Below are 15,525 nucleotides of genomic sequence, written 5' to 3'. Positions count from 1 at the left end.
GCAAAACTTGTATCATTTGCTTTTTCAAATTAACAATTCGAGAGGTATTTCTCGAAAAGTAGTGTTTCCAATGTCGGATATATTTTCATGATTACCTGCTGTTGGGAACTGGGAAAGGACTAGTTTGTATTTAATAATAAGGGACATATTTTACTTTTGTAATTTATTTACATTGCCTACTTAGAGCAATTTAAATAAATCCTGAAGGCCCCCTCTCTTACTTAAAAGTAATCTTTTAAGTGTCGGGTTAATAAGAGTTTGTGTATACTAAGGGGATGTAGTGGTAATACAACGCGCATTCGCTACTAACGGGGTAATGTAACGAGCACGTGAAAAAGACCGGTATTCAAACCCGACGAAAAAACCTAAACTGTTTTATTTTGCACTTTTACTAATCTACTGGTATTTTTCCGGCCAGTACTCTCAATTCTGCCATCGCCACTCCTCCACCCCCACTGGTGTGAGTGTCACTTGTCAGTGCGGGTTCTCGGAGTGGACGGCTCTCAAGCGGATAATGTATCACAAAAGTATTTAGCGTCATCTTATTCTTTTATATCTATAATAGACCCAAAGTAAGGTTAGAATCTTGATAACGAATTGTAAACAAAACAAACTCTCCCTTTCAAACAGTTTTTTTAATCAACTTCACCCTAAATTGGTCCTAATTAACTGTTCGCTATGTCCGACGCGTGGGAGGAAATTCAGGCAGTGCAGCGGAAACGTAATAGTCTCAGAGAACGTCTGGAAAAACGCAAAAAAGAACGTCGAGACATACTAGGTTCCAACTTATCCAGTCCCGGTGGGATCACAAACGAAGTTTCTAGCCCTTCCAGCACGAAGGATGATGTCAAATCAAATTTTACTAAAATAGATCTGATAAAAGTGGATCCTGAACTGGAGCGAGAGATGCTAAAAGAGCTTGTTGATGTAACATTACAGTTGCCAATTTCTTCAAGTGATTTAGTAGATACTATTAGAATTACTTTAAAGCGAGATGCTTCTCATAAGCAAGTGTGCAATTTGCTCCAGAAGTTTGCTACTCAAAAACTCATTGTGGTCAATGATTCTGTTAAAGATGGGCTGAATACTTTGGACATTAATTCAGTGGAAGTTTCAAAGGTTAATGCAATGATCGCAGAGTTCACTGAAGAACTAAAGCCTATAAAAACATCAAGTACTGCTAAAAGAAAAAGGGAAGAGACTGTGATTAATGTAGAGAATAATGAGGAAAACAAAAAGGAAAAAAAAGAGCGCAAAACTGACATTTTATCTCTCCTTGCAATGCCCTCAACTAAGGAGAAAGAAACAAAGAAAATTGGGGAAGAAATTCTAGATTTGCTGAGCAAACCTACAGCTAAAGAGCGTTCTTTAACTGAGAGATTTAAATCTCAAGGAGGGAAACAATTAATGGAGTTCTGCCCTCATGGCACTAAGGGGGACTGTGAAAAGAATGCAATAAGTGACTGTAAAAAACTCCACTTTAAGAAGATCATACAAAAGCACACTGACGAGTCTCTGGGCGATTGCTCCTTCTTAAACACATGCTTTCACATGGATACTTGCAAGTATGTGCATTACGAAGTGGATCGAGCAGGACAAAACAAAGACAATCACTTGAATTTATCAAATGTGTCTGCTGTAGGTCGGGTGGAAAGTACCACCTTGTACCCTCCACAGTGGATTCAGTGTGACTTGAGGTTCTTGGACATGACTGTTTTAGGTAAGTGACTGTTTTGGTTTTCTAGTGATTTAAAAATAAAAAAATAAATAAAGGAAAATTTGCTGTAATCATGGCTGATCCTCCTTGGGATATTCACATGGAACTACCTTATGGGACCTTATCTGATGATGAAATGAGACAGTTAGGCATTCCACAACTGCAAGATGAGGGTAATTTACCCATCTTAAAGTGGGAATTTTTTAGCGACTAAAAAGAAGTTTAGGTTTGATTTTCCTCTGGGTCACTGGGAGAGCAATGGAGCTGGGTAGAGAATGTTTGAAACTTTGGGGTTATGAGCGGGTGGATGAAATCATCTGGGTGAAAACCAATCAGCTACAGCGCATTATCCGTACTGGTCAGTATTACTTGAGGAACAGATCACTACTGTGTTTTGGTAATATTGACGATCTACTCCTCAATTCCACTTTAGCCTTTAATTAAATCATCTCATTGAAAGAATCTTACAGGGAGGACTGGTCACTGGCTAAACCATGGTAAAGAACACTGTTTAGTGGGTATGAAAGGCTCCCCAAAGGACCTAAATCGCGGTCTAGACTCTGACGTCATTGTAGCTGAAGTCAGAGCAACCAGTCATAAACCGGACGAAATTTACGGAATGATCGAAAGGCTCTCACCAGGCACTAGGAAAATCGAGTTGTTTGGACGTCCTCACAACATCCAACCCAATTGGATTACACTGGGAAACCAAGTGGATGGAATAAGGCTGCTTGATCAAGATTTAATTGAGAGCTTCAAGAAGAGGTATCCGACGGGAAACTGCATGGCACCTCCTTCAGACGGCGCCCATTAAAATATACTTGTACAGAGTTTTAAAAAATTTATTAAACAATGTTGATTTCATTTTCCTTTTAATATGGTTGATTGCAATATACTCAATTAAAGTTATGTACAAACTTAGATGAATAGGTACATGAGATCTAACGAAGATATCACCAAGCAATCAAGATGTTTTTGGGAGATTTTTGTAGTGCTTAATAGGGATTTCAAATAGAACTTGTTAAAGTGGATTTTCGTAGAATGGATCACAAGTCTCAGTAAACTATTAGTTGTAGTAAGATGCATCCGGTCACAACTGAAGTTGTAAGGATGGGTATTCAAACAACACCACATATGGCTTTAGTCTTTTTTTAGTACTTTATAACTATGTTAACCAACCCCAGAGCATTAAGGTTTACTACCAATTTTGAAGAAAACAGCATAAGCAATTCTTTGCTTTTAGGTTCTCCATGAATTGTTTTGGGATTATTATTTTCAATGAGAGGGGAAGCAATGGTAGTACGGAAATCCCCTTTAAGCACCCATTTTTACTTAACATGAGTCATGCAATTGTCTCCGAAATAAAACAAACCATGCTAGGGACACTTAAAAAAATGCAGGCGGAGGGTACTTTTAAACAGCACAATCGTCCGTCACCACAACAAATAACGCAGATGAGCAATAAATTACCTTAGAAAAGAAACAACTTCAGAACCTTTCAAATTTAGCCTTTAACACACCCTGTATACGCTTAAACAAAAGAAAACAATTATACTGATTCACAGAACCGTTAAAAAGGCGAAAGACACTGAAATACTCATCCACATTGAAAAAATACTCAATCCTACTTAATTATTATATGAATATGTTTTTATCATTTTTCCTTCTTATAAAATATGCATACACTTACCTACTTAACAATATACATGAACTAAGAGGTTTTGCTTGCCTTCTTTAAAGGAAAAGATACAGGCACAAGCCTCGGTTATACACCAGATTAGCCTATCAGTTTATAATAAGTTAACAAGACGAGCTACGTTAAAGTTTAGATTCCTTAACTGAGGCTTACAAATTCAATATAAATACAGTTATAACTCCCTTTTGGGGATTCTCACACACTTGTTAGATGACCATGGGGGCTGAAACTAAATCAAACTGCAAAATCCAATAAACCCTCATTTAAGTAGATTTAAGCCGGAAAAAGATGCAACTAAACGGGCACAAATACGCATCCCTGCCTTAAACTAATTAAAATACAGATAAAATATTTATAAGCGTACTTTTTATGACTTTTATGAGTTTTGTAATTTTTATATGGTTTTTTTGCCTCACCAATTACTTTCACTGCAACCTCCGGCTCACAGCAGAGAAACTCAAGAAAAGAGATAGTCAATAGGCGAGCTCATTCTTCGGTTGCCAGTACCTGAAAATCCTCATACCGAGCCAGCCCTAAACTCAAGGTAACACAACTCACCTGTTCGCTAGAATGAGGTATGTGGCAGAGAGCCTCTGTCACGCCTGCCTGGTCATCTGGGGCTGAACACCTTTTCCATCTCCATACATACTCAAAGAAGCAATATAGTGATTGGGCATCACCTACCACACCAAGAAAATCACCTTTAATATTAATGTTTTCACTCCAAACCGACCTCAAGTATGATATCTTGATAACCATAGCAGAGTGTGCTGCCGAAAGGGTTGGTGGTGTTGGTGGAGCTGGCACGGTTGAGCACCACAGGCCTATCACTTGGGGTGAGCTTCTTGCACACCTCACTCCAATTAGAGTAGGCATTAATGGTGGCTCCATCTAGAGGCAGCTCAAACTCACACCTCAAGTACATATTGAAGTTGTAATGTCCAGGGTAATTGGTGTGGAGCACGAATTTTTTGGCTAAATGCGATCGCGCATCGAAGAGCACATCCTGAGAAGAGCAAAAAACTTATTCCTTTCCTGCGATAATTGATGAAAACTCACCAAACCCAACGTAAAGTAATTGAAGAAATAGTCGCTTCTATTGGTGGTAACCCTTCTTTGCGCATTTGATGCATGTATTCGCATCTTATCTTCGCTTTTGTAGAAAACCCTTGAAGGTGCTCCAATAGCAGTAGATATATCCTGAGCCGATTGCCCTAGCAAGATCTGCCGCTCAATATGCAAAATACTAGAGTCTATAATTCGGTTATTATTGCCCGAGAGCAGTTTCAGTTTGATCCCCTGCGTATGCCCGTCTCCCCTGATTATCTCCGCTTTTTCTAGGTATAACTGGCCCTGGTAACAAGAAAGTGGTAGCTCAGGCGCCGCAGCGTTATCTACACTGGACCCCGAGTAAATCGCCATCCTTGAAACTACCTAAGATCCTTTTAAATGTGACAAAACTGCCAAAACTGCTGTAACTCACAGGGCTATTTCCAGGTGGAAACTGCAAAGAAGCCAAATTATGAGTGCTGCCTTTTTGGTATTTGGAGTCCACTGGGAAATAAAAGCTTAAGCCGCGGAAATTCAGAGTGAACACCTGCTTTGCAGAATCGTACTCTCCTGGGTGGGTGGCCCCAAAAGAATGCTCAATTTGCTCAATTGAAGGCAGGAGTTCAGGGGAATTAAAAGTGAGACCACTACAAGAAACCCATATAGCAGCTTTGCTTATACTATAATAAATATTTTACCAGTATTTCAGTTTGACTAACTTCATATTGTAGATGAGGATGATTTTGAGGCGCTGGGAAACTGGGTCAAAAAACAACCTAATACCATCCTGAGGCAGATTGATTACCAGGTCTATTTCTAAGGGTTTCTGAAGGAAATTGCTATTAAAGATTGGATTATAGGGGTAATAAAATGGGCTGCTTACTGCCTCATTGTACAGCACCTGAACTCCTTTAATGGTGCCAATTTGGGCCTGGATGATGGCCACTGCTTGAGAAAAGTGCATTCCTAGGGCAATTGTTATGATATTAATGCTCCTTAGAAAATTGCAGAGGTGATTAACCAGACACAACTTTACATGATTTCAATATATCAAATTTTTACTTTATAATCTCCAGTAGGAGTTCTATTAAGCAATGTCTAATAAAGAGACCTCCAGCACTTAAATAAGGTCGTGTATACCTGTATAGTTTGTCATGAGTGACCAACTAAATTTAACTCTACATGATTATAAAATATTCTTTTATATCCTCTTTAGGTGGGTATTTTTTTTAATTTGAGTTTCATAAATTAAAAATTGATTTTCTACTGCAAAACAACAGCTGGAAATTTTAAATAAGAACAGATTTACCAGTGAAGCTGATTTTATGTGATGGCTCATGTTCAAACCTACATGTTCTCAAAATTTGAAATGGTCTGCACATTTTTTGAAATAGAGTTTGCTAAATTAAGAACTCAGGTTTTTATCATGCAGTATGGTAGCATATACATTTTTTCTGCTATCTACATAATTAGAATGTATCAACTCCTATTAATTTTATATATTTACAAAACAAATATTAAAATTTCTAATTTTAGCAGCCTATTTAATGCATTTTTAATTACTCACAGTTCCTTTCTAAAAATATCTCTTTTAACAAGCAATTTGACCTGAATAAGAGCTGAAGTTACTTGCATTACTCATCATTGAACCCCTATTATAAATTTGTCAATTTCAGAGGCATAGTATGCAATTTTAAAAAAGTTTTGAAGTTGATTATAACACTTAGGAAATCAAGAATATTAGCACAAAATTGGCGAAATTTCGAGTTAAAAAATGTACCCGTAAATAGAGTGCTACATAGAAGTCTTTCACCCCCAAATATCTCTGTGCCAATAAACTGCGCCTCAATCAAAGGTCAAAGCCGCTATCAAGAAATATTAATGGGTAATTTGCTTGAAAATTACCGCGAAATAATACTGAACACCCTTTGTTTATATTAACAAGAACAAATATAAATAGTAAAACGCATATTATTATTTGGACAGTTGGGCTTGGGTACCCACCTAGGATAAACTCCCATTGTTCACAGCCTAAAGAACGCTCTGGCACAACTTCCAGCGTTAACATCTTCTCTTCGTGGAACCGAGCTGTCTTTTCCACACTCTCGTCCTCACAATCACTTGAGCTTCCTCGAAAAATCACCGAAAAAACACAAAAGTCCTTTGTCTCGAAACACTTATAGCGCCATTTTGATTATGGAACTGACAGGGATAACAGCTGATTGTCATGGATGGGAGCGATACTCGTTCCTATCGCTAGGTGACATAAGGCGGAAAATCAGCTGAAGGGCTATCGATTGGTTTCGTAATCAAAACAAAAGAATCAAGTGGCGCATCGCTCCAATGTAATTGGTGGGAGTAGTTTACAGAGGGAATTTTGAATATAGGTCGAAAATTACGAATATGGGAGTTTAGCTCAGTAATGGTTTAATAATAATATAAGATAATAGTAATTATTGTGAATGATTAATAAAGTGAGGTCAAAGATCAACGTCAGCGCACGGATTAAAGATTAGGTTTAAATATGGCGCGATATGGTGTAATTTCAGTATTTTGGCACGAGTTTAGTTAAAACAAATCCTTCAAAGTTTTTGGCACAGAATTTATTACTCATTTTATCTCATTTATTACTTAATATATACTTTAATCTTTCGGCTGCTCATCTACAATTTCGAACGGTTCATTAGACCATAATACACAAAAATCATTTTAAATAGTTATTAAAATAGCCATTATGAGTAAATTTTCGACGTCACGAATAGAAATCTCAATTTCATTTTGGCGCTCACTGTTAAAAGATCGCCTAAGTTCGCATACAAACGGAAATATGTGAGGTTAAGAAATTTTCATGTTGTTCTGATTTGGCGCTATTTTATTCTTAATTTAATACTTTCCCCTAGTCGGTCTGTCTCTAAAATCGCGATATATGACATACAAATCCTCCCTTCGTTAAACCATGACGTCCTTCAGGTGAGTACTCGAAAAATAGCTTGCAAAATCGAGGATCAGGATTAATGTTCTTGTTTTTGGGACTCAGCCCTAACAGAGGACTAAACAGCGAATTGCAGGAGTCCTTCCATGGTGCAGTAGTACTGGAACGAAGCCTCCTATTAAACAAAAGGAGATACAAGTTTAAGGAGGCCATCTTCTGGTTCAGCATCAATGTGCTATTGCTCTCAATAATCATCTATGATTTGTGAGTAATTTGCTTTTGAGATCCCAAATTGGTCTTAAATGAATCTTTATAGGTCTCAAACATGTCGCATATACATGAACTATTATCAATACATTGAATACTCATTCATTGTAATACTCACCTTAAATGTGTTGTACTACTTTGGAAAAATCATTAAATTGTATTTTGCCTCAAAGGAGCAAATTCCAGTGACTTTAGAGCAGCGAAAATTATTGGGAGTTAGAGACTCTGGTAAGCTCTTCAAGTTAAACTCATAAAAATATTAATATTAACCTCAATTTAAGACCCAAATTACACTCTCATTAGCCCCATACAGTCGCCCCAAAAATCAGCAGATTGCACACCCTTGCTAGGCAACACGCCCTTGAATATGACAGCATTAAGTTGGCGATCTAATGCCTCTTCTGGGCCACAGACTACACCTTTAAATATGACTGCCTTTAGTTGGAGGTCAAATTTGTCTGCAAATGACAGTGTGAAGGTTACATACTCCCCACAATCTACTGGATGGACTTCTTTTAAGGAGAGTAAGCTTCTGGGGGAAGAGGAGGAAGATGAATATGATGAGGGGGTTTTGGAGAATGTAATGTAACAATTTTCAGGCTTTGGAAGGTTTTTTTTTAACTTTTTTTTTAGATTAATAACTTGGCAACAACTCATAGCTCTAGTAATTTGTTAAGCTCCTTTTGGAGCCATCCAGTAACCAAGTCAGTTAAAGATATGTCTTCATTTTTGAAAAAAAGCCAGTATCAGCTTTCAACTCTCTCTCCCAGTAAGTGTTTATAATGAAATAAAGTCTACGAAATGATTAATAAGAAACACCTTTTTAGCTAAAAACCTTAGCCCTCTGAAAACTGATGATAAATCAAGTGGTAGTGTACCTGCGTTAGAAGTGTGGACTCGAGTCAATGTTGATACTGACACTTTGACTCAGTGGAATGAGAATCTTCGAATGGTAAATCTAAAAAAAGAAAAAAAAAATTCCTTAAAATAATACTTTTAGTGGCTCTCTCATACAATTCTTGAACGTCTAATACATGAATTCGACCTCATAAACGATTCCTTGGAAAAGCATGGAATGTCCGACATAAAAATAGGTGCAGTGGGACTGGATCGATTGAGAAAAACTGCACTCATGACTCAAATTACACACTTCATCCCTTCTTTACCACCAATGATTCCCTTTTTAGAGGTCCATGCCAATCAAGAGTATTTAGTGAAGAGGATCAGGGATTTGGCCAAAGGAGGATGTATGAGCGAGTTTAAATGGAATGGAGGGAGTGCTTTCAATGGCAAAGACTGGGATGAATCTCTGCCAACGGACTGCGCAGTCAGTATTAATTCTCTGGTTTATGCAAGTAGTTTTTATTAAATTGTCGGACAGATAGTGATGCATTTATTAGCCTCCTATTTGGACACCCAACTGATGCCTTCTCCTAATTTACCTGATGCCAAAACGTTTACGGGACATTACTACATCAGGTCAACTGATAAAATGCCAACTCTCACTGCAAACAGCCTCTTTATTCAAGAAATCTGCGAGAGACCTCCTCATTATCAAGTGGTGGTCGGGGAAAAACTTTATGAGATGGTCAAGGTGATGTTGGAATGCCTAAAGATGGTGTTTGGTGGGTAATTTTTATTATGTTTTACAGGGTTACAACAATTTGTTTCATAGCTGTCTGTTTTTCATTTATCTTGTTGATAAGATGGAACAAGGGATGCTGGGGAGAGTGAACTTGGGTAGAGCAGGGTTGAACATGTTGTGGGTTATCGGGTTGAGTGAGTGAAAAAGATCTCAAGAAAGTGTGTTTAAACTAAGTATTTTTGAATGTGTAAGTTACATTGTGTGCCAAAACTATTTTTTATTACATTTCTTAACAATTTGTTACTATGTATTTCTGTTTTATACATCCAGATCGTGTTAAGACTTCAGTATTAATGTTACTTCATATAGGACAATTTAAAGGCGAAATTGTCGCAAAATATTGAAGTAACATCTCTCCCTATTACTTTTAAATGTCAACAGCCTCTAAGAAGCAACGAATTTATTAAAACTTCTCTTCCTGCGTGTACAAACTCTCAGCAAAAACAATATCTCTCTTAATAGCAGCAGACGCCTCCTCCATCTTTGTTTTCAGTGCCGGATTGCCGATAATTTTAGCGGCGTCCCTAACGTCCATTATAGTTTCATTTAGCTGTTGAATGCACCTAACTATTATGCCCTCTTGAATGTCCGTCAGTTTCATAATCTCGGCAAAAGGCTAAGCAAAAAATTGTTAACATGTGAAGGGCCGAAGCCTTATTACAACTTACCTCTGCGTTGGTCCAGCGATACACAACGTACACCAGTCCGAAATTGAGGTCGTTTTGGAACTCTTCAGTCTGAATCCCCATTTCCAGCTCTAAATTTGCAATTCTCGAGTGGACGGATTTGATGAGGTTAATACCCTGAAATTGAGGAGGTTATTTCAGGTGATCAGTTTCTTTCGGTTTAATAAATAAAGTACTTGTTTAAGTTTTGGAGTCAGGTCTTCCTCATAATTCTTTTGGTCATCTCGTAGTTTCACTCTGAAGACAAGAGATGAGAGTAAAGCTGCCACTTCTGAAGGCTCCAAATCCGTGAATATATCATCCACCACCAGCTCAGTGATTAGTAACTCGTTCATGCCCATTTCACACGCCACATTACCCTTCAATTTCACTGGAATTCAACATTGTTTTCACTGTGTTCAACACTTCCCCGCGTTAAATCAGTCATTTTTACCGGTATTTTCTGCATCCACATAGCCTAATCTTCTTAACAGCTCAATTCGCTTCTGATAGTCGGGGTACAAAGTGAGGCTGGCGTTGGACAAGCGATACTCCAAGGTCGCCTTTTTCTCTTCAAGGAATTTTCGCTCGAACACGGCTTTGAATTGTTCCTCGAAATTCGGAATTTTAGTGCTAGGTAGGTAGTCAATTAACTTATTTTTGATGCTGTACATGTCGGTCAAAGCATGATACAAATCTTGTTCATTAACCTTTAAATCTCTGATAAAATGTTGCAGCTCCAAGGATGATTTGTTGTCGTTGGCCATGAGAGTGAGTTTTTGCAGCTCTTGGATGGCTTGAGAACACGTTTGACCTGTAATCAACATTCCTGTGAACAACATCAACATCAATATATCAAGTGCCTGGCGACTTGACAAGAAAGATAAATTGCATGATAAATGAGTAATTTCTGGTCAAAACTATACTTAGAATGAAGCGGAAAAATAATTTTGCAGTACCCATTTCAACGAATTTTTATAACGTTTGGCAACTCGGTACTGTCACTATATGTTTAACCTGTGACATCAATTCTTCATATAAGAATTGCAGTAGAAACAGAGTAACCTAACGTCACACCATCGCAGTAGCGTCATTTTTTCAAATTTTTTATTTATTTTTTTTGACTGATTGGCTGACGAAGATTTTACTTTAATCTCTAATGCGTCCTCTCGCTAGAATGTAATGTCTTTGCTGGTTCTTAGATATAAACATACCAGGAGGATCAAGTCTAAATCGCTCTTGTTGTCTCTTGTCCCAATCCGACTCCACCAGTTTCACGTCCAATTTAACTTTCTTGGAGGAAATATCAAAGATGTCACTCCCCGTAATACTGATAATTGCATGGCTGGGATTGTTGCTAGGGAAGTAGAGATTTTCTTGGGCCAGTCCCAACATCTGAAACCACAAATCCTGTTTGTTTTCCTGCTTGACATCCACACATTCATCCAGGACTAAGACTCTATAAGTCGTTCCTTTTTTGGACAGGATTAGGGCCAGTTTATTCACGTGCTTCTTGTGGGTAATCACTAATAAACCCCCTGGAATTAGCAGCTTCTGAACTTTGAGGTGCGCAAACACTTTGGGCTGAAACAAACTTTGATTAATTCAATCAATTTTTTACTGTAAAACTACCATTATCTGGAGTTTCTTTGTCAGATAGGCGCTAGCGCACTCGTAGAACTTGACCAAAGGTTGCAAGTAGTTGCTCAGTTGCTGCTTAAACAGATTCTGCAGTTCTTGCTCGGTTTTTTTGAGCTCAGCTTCAAGATCAATGACATTTTTTTGGTGATCAGCCTCTCCGAAGCTCTTGGAAATCATCAACTCTACTGTGAGACTCTCGACTCTCAGGAGACTCAGTACCATGCCATAAGTGAGTCGGAACTGACTGACTAACTTATTGGGCCTTCCAGTCATCATTTCACGAAGCTGATTTTCAGGAGGAACGTTCAGTTTGCAAAGAATCAAGACTGTGCCTTTTTCGTCTTTGCCCCTGCGCCCGGCCCTGCCTTTAACAGCGAATTCATAAGGGAGATGTCTAATAGTTAAATTTTAGCTTTTACCAGCCATTTGAATGTATTCTGCAGGTAATAAAGTGCGTAATTCAACCCCATCATGTTTTCTGATAGAGTCGAATATTACAGTCCTAGTGGGCATGTTAACGCCCATAGCGAATGTTTCAGTGGCAAATAACACCTAAAAAATCCCTAGATGGTAAATTGACGAAGCTTATAGCCGTTGGTTACTTGTTTTTATGTGATCTCTTCTAGAAAAAGCTTGAATATGGTATGCTTTTAGAAGGCAGTTTGAGGGCACAAAACAATAGAAAATAATTAAAAAATCATAAATTCACCTTTATCAAACTCTTCTGAAAGAGCATTTCCACGATTTCTTTCACAATAGGAAGAATCCCGCTATGGTGCACGCCAATGCCTCTGCACAATATATCCTTCATTTTCACTATTTGCGGAATTTCTCGGTCGGGTTCTTTCAACGATCTAATACACTTATTAAAAAAAAGCTCAATATGTGCTTTTTCTCTCTGAGTCGTAAGATTCAAGTTGGATAAGACCTCTGCATAAGTGTCGCATTTTTGCCTTGAAAAAACAAAAGCAACCACTGGCAAGAGCTCAAACTTCCCCAGATGATCTACAAGACTTGTCCATAACGTTTTCTCCTGATGTTTGTTGAGGAACCGCACATTTTGATCTTTCAGCGGCTCTAATGCGGCTTTCGCTTTGATGTAGCTGTACAACTCTAAATTAATCAACGAGTTATAAAACTAGAACTATATTACCCCTCATTTTTCCATTTTTCCGCATCGAGGATCATGAATTTATTGTGCCTACTGCCGCCCCATCTTCCAGTATACAAGAAATGTTGCAGCGGCACTGGCCGTTGTGTTGTGGTTATCACATATACTTTCCTGAATTAACTCAACTATTATCTTACACTAAAAAGTTTATTATGAGCCTAACCTCTTATGGGTACTTCCCAGCCAATCAGCAAATTCTATAGTATTTGGAACAGTGGCGCTAAGAAGTACCACACACACCTCTTTGGGAAGCATAATAAGCACTTGTTCCCATACATGACCTCTGTCTCGATCATTGATATAGTGTACTTCATCGAAAATGACATATTCAATGTCTCGTGTGATGTCACTGCCACAATACAACATTGACCTTAAGATTTCGGTGGTCATTATCAGACATGAAGCTTTTTGATTGATTTGGAAATCTCCAGTTATGAGGCCTACGTCATCAAACTCTTCTCTAAGTACAACCTTTGAAAGCAATGACACCAGACCAAATAAATAGTTTTCTTACTTGAAGTCTCGGTACTTTTGATTTGATAAGGCCTTAATGGGAGATGTATAGATGGTCCTTGTCATGTGTTTTTGGGACAAGGCAATGGCATATTCGGCAACTACAGTTTTACCTAGGAACATGAAAAATAAAATACAACAATCAATTCCAAAATTCTCCATTCAAAAAGGAATCACATTAAAAATTAGAAATTTTTAGGTTGTGACCTTAAGTTCCATGTGTTGGATGCAATAAACCACACATGTCCATCTGACCTTATTGAAAAAATATAGTCTTTAGTCCGATCTGATATGTCATAAGAAAAAAACTGTACATATCTATATCTGTTTTTGTTTAACTTTAAATATGTTATATACTTACCTGCACTGGTATGAGCTGCCACAAACACATGATTGTGCTGCTCCAGCTGTAAAATTGCCAACTTCTGGAAATTATCCAACTCAAATGGAAATTTTTTAGCCATATCTGGAACTTTCTTTTTGAAATCTATGATTGGTTTATCAGGATCTAGCAGAACTGCCCATTTGGACACCTGCAAGCGGCTTGGAGGAGGGACCACAGACAAATTTAATATATGAAGTTCTTTTGGCAGTATATCTTCTTCTTCTGGAAGAAGTTCAGCTTCTGACATCACTTCCTCTTCTGTATTGGGGGCTTTTGGCTTTACATCCCAATTAGCCAATAACTGCTGCTCTTGTCCAATCAAATCCAATAGATTCACTTTTTTTATGGCAAAATTTTCTGAATTTTGTAAATTATCATCATTGAACACGCGAGTACAACCATCTCCAGCAAAACTGAGCCCTCGGTCAAACCCTGGAGCCACACTTAGTAGATCTGTAAGAAAATTTTATTACTCCCAAAAGTTTCTACATCAGCCTTAAATGACCTTTTGTGTCTTTTAAAATGTTCAGTTTCAGTATGTCTTCATCAGGCTCAGAAAAACTGCCTGGTTGAAAGGGGATATATGAAGCACTCCCTCTGACATAATTAGAAGGCGGCACTGGCTCTCTAGTGAAAGCCATGGAATTACGCGCAGTAGCTCCCACATCCTCAATAGCAACTTCTAGGAAGTCAATTATTTCTCCTGTGTCCAAGTCCCGCTGTACCTGTAAAGGAGTTGTATGTTATTTGAATAAGTGGAAGTGAATGGAGCAAATACTCTGAGGGTCGTAGAAGCAGGGGCCCTCTCGTAATAGAGCAGTTCCAATGGATCGGGCTCCCGGGGGTAAAACTGCTGGTTGCGCTCATATCTGTGGATGGGGAGGTTTTCGGGTCGAAGCAAGTAGTCCTCTAAAGTACGCTGTACGTCAGGAAGAATGGGAGGAGGGTCAAAATCAAGTAAATCGATCATTTTTGATGCAAAATAGGAAATAAAAATATACCTCAGAAAATAGGGTTATATTTCTTGAGTTTTATATAGGGTTAATGATCGTGATATTTGTTGTCCTTGTTTAAAAGTTACGATAGGTAATGCACGAGAGAGGTGGAGATACTTCGATGAGACAATGGCAGCCAACGTGAGAAAAAAAAATAGTGGAATTAAAACGTCACGTTATGCCTTGAGTAGCGATTTACGTATCTATTGATTTTGTAAGTTTTTTTTTTATACCCTTCTTGCCTAATATATATATTTATATTTCATATTTTTATATATATATTAAGGGTTAAAGGTAGACAAAAAATACATTTTTTCAAGTTTCAGATTGTCTCTGCTTCTATTAAGAATCATACAAAGTAATTGTTCAATATATATAATTCGTTATTGCAAATTAATTGCAAAAAAATGTCCATTACACAACCATAAAAATTTTAATAAACAGAAGGATAATAATAGTTACCAACCAAAAAAAAAACAATTATATATTTCAAAATTGCGCGAAAAGATTGTTAAAATGGCCACCCATGTGTCTTCATGATGTATATAATGAATTTTGCTGAAACACTGTGTTCCTCTTTACTGAAATTCCATCTCGTATTAGAACCAGTTTGCGTTTTCTTTCGGTACTTGAAAATTAGTATTGTAAATTAAATTTATAGTTTACTGATAATTTGCTTTTTTTGTGGTTTAATAAATCGAGATTGAAACATTATTTCATTTCAACGCCTCCTAAAAACTAAAAAAAAAACATCAAAACGGTTTCAAAACTTTGTGTAAACAGCGTAGTTAGTTTATTTGAAAAATGGCCAGTAAGTTTTGCCAACATGGCGGAAGTAATTACCCCAA

At 37.7% G+C, this 15,525-nt stretch overlaps 4 protein-coding genes across 6 annotated transcripts; 2 read left to right on the top strand and 2 right to left on the bottom strand.

Annotated features, from left to right (window-relative positions):
- The first annotated feature begins 191 nt into the window (after window positions 1-191).
- Window positions 192-2,581, top strand: Mettl3 (methyltransferase like 3). Of its 3 annotated transcripts, none has more exons than XM_066297257.1 (4): window positions 192-1,720; window positions 1,774-1,890; window positions 1,944-2,114; window positions 2,178-2,363. In XM_066297257.1, the coding sequence occupies exons 1-4, from the start codon at window positions 679-681 to the stop codon at window positions 2,216-2,218; spliced, it is 1,371 nt and encodes a 456-aa protein (XP_066153354.1). In that variant the 5' UTR covers window positions 192-678; the 3' UTR covers window positions 2,219-2,363. The 3 variants fall into 3 exon arrangements, with proteins under 3 accessions (XP_066153354.1, XP_066153361.1, XP_066153348.1); XM_066297264.1 differs by having other exon boundaries at window positions 193-1,720; window positions 1,944-2,075; XM_066297251.1 differs by having other exon boundaries at window positions 449-1,720; window positions 1,944-2,075; window positions 2,188-2,581.
- LOC136347476 (PHAF1 protein CG7083) lies at window positions 2,539-6,688 on the bottom strand. Its single transcript, XM_066297504.1, has 8 exons — window positions 6,468-6,688; window positions 5,347-5,429; window positions 5,162-5,289; window positions 4,897-5,110; window positions 4,473-4,847; window positions 4,147-4,419; window positions 3,972-4,093; window positions 2,539-3,920 (listed from the first exon to the last, which is right to left on the bottom strand). Exons 1-7 carry the CDS (start codon window positions 6,529-6,531, stop codon window positions 4,010-4,012), a joined length of 1,221 nt encoding a protein of 406 aa, XP_066153601.1. The 5' UTR covers window positions 6,532-6,688; the 3' UTR covers window positions 2,539-3,920; window positions 3,972-4,009.
- Window positions 6,689-7,012: 324 nt separating this feature from the next.
- Window positions 7,013-9,545, top strand: LOC136347357 (transmembrane protein 209). Its single transcript, XM_066297278.1, has 9 exons — window positions 7,013-7,433; window positions 7,501-7,659; window positions 7,712-7,890; window positions 7,944-8,242; window positions 8,296-8,431; window positions 8,490-8,614; window positions 8,663-8,989; window positions 9,044-9,256; window positions 9,315-9,545. Exons 1-9 carry the CDS (start codon window positions 7,420-7,422, stop codon window positions 9,447-9,449), a joined length of 1,587 nt encoding a protein of 528 aa, XP_066153375.1. The 5' UTR covers window positions 7,013-7,419; the 3' UTR covers window positions 9,450-9,545.
- A 147-nt stretch (window positions 9,546-9,692) lies between these two features.
- On the bottom strand, window positions 9,693-14,730 carry tst (twister). The gene is made up of 14 exons (XM_066296997.1): window positions 14,461-14,730; window positions 14,188-14,407; window positions 13,659-14,135; window positions 13,299-13,410; window positions 12,948-13,244; window positions 12,767-12,895; window positions 12,323-12,716; window positions 12,033-12,165; window positions 11,605-11,978; window positions 11,187-11,556; window positions 10,427-10,786; window positions 10,170-10,363; window positions 9,976-10,110; window positions 9,693-9,923 (listed from the first exon to the last, which is right to left on the bottom strand). Exons 1-14 carry the CDS (start codon window positions 14,650-14,652, stop codon window positions 9,711-9,713), a joined length of 3,600 nt encoding a protein of 1,199 aa, XP_066153094.1. The 5' UTR covers window positions 14,653-14,730; the 3' UTR covers window positions 9,693-9,710.
- Between the last annotated feature and the right edge of the window lie 795 nt (window positions 14,731-15,525).

Source organism: Euwallacea fornicatus, chromosome 2, assembly GCF_040115645.1.
Source record: "Euwallacea fornicatus isolate EFF26 chromosome 2, ASM4011564v1, whole genome shotgun sequence".
NCBI lineage: Eukaryota > Metazoa > Arthropoda > Insecta > Coleoptera > Curculionidae > Euwallacea > Euwallacea fornicatus.
This window is presented reverse-complemented; position numbering and strand designations above follow the sequence as displayed.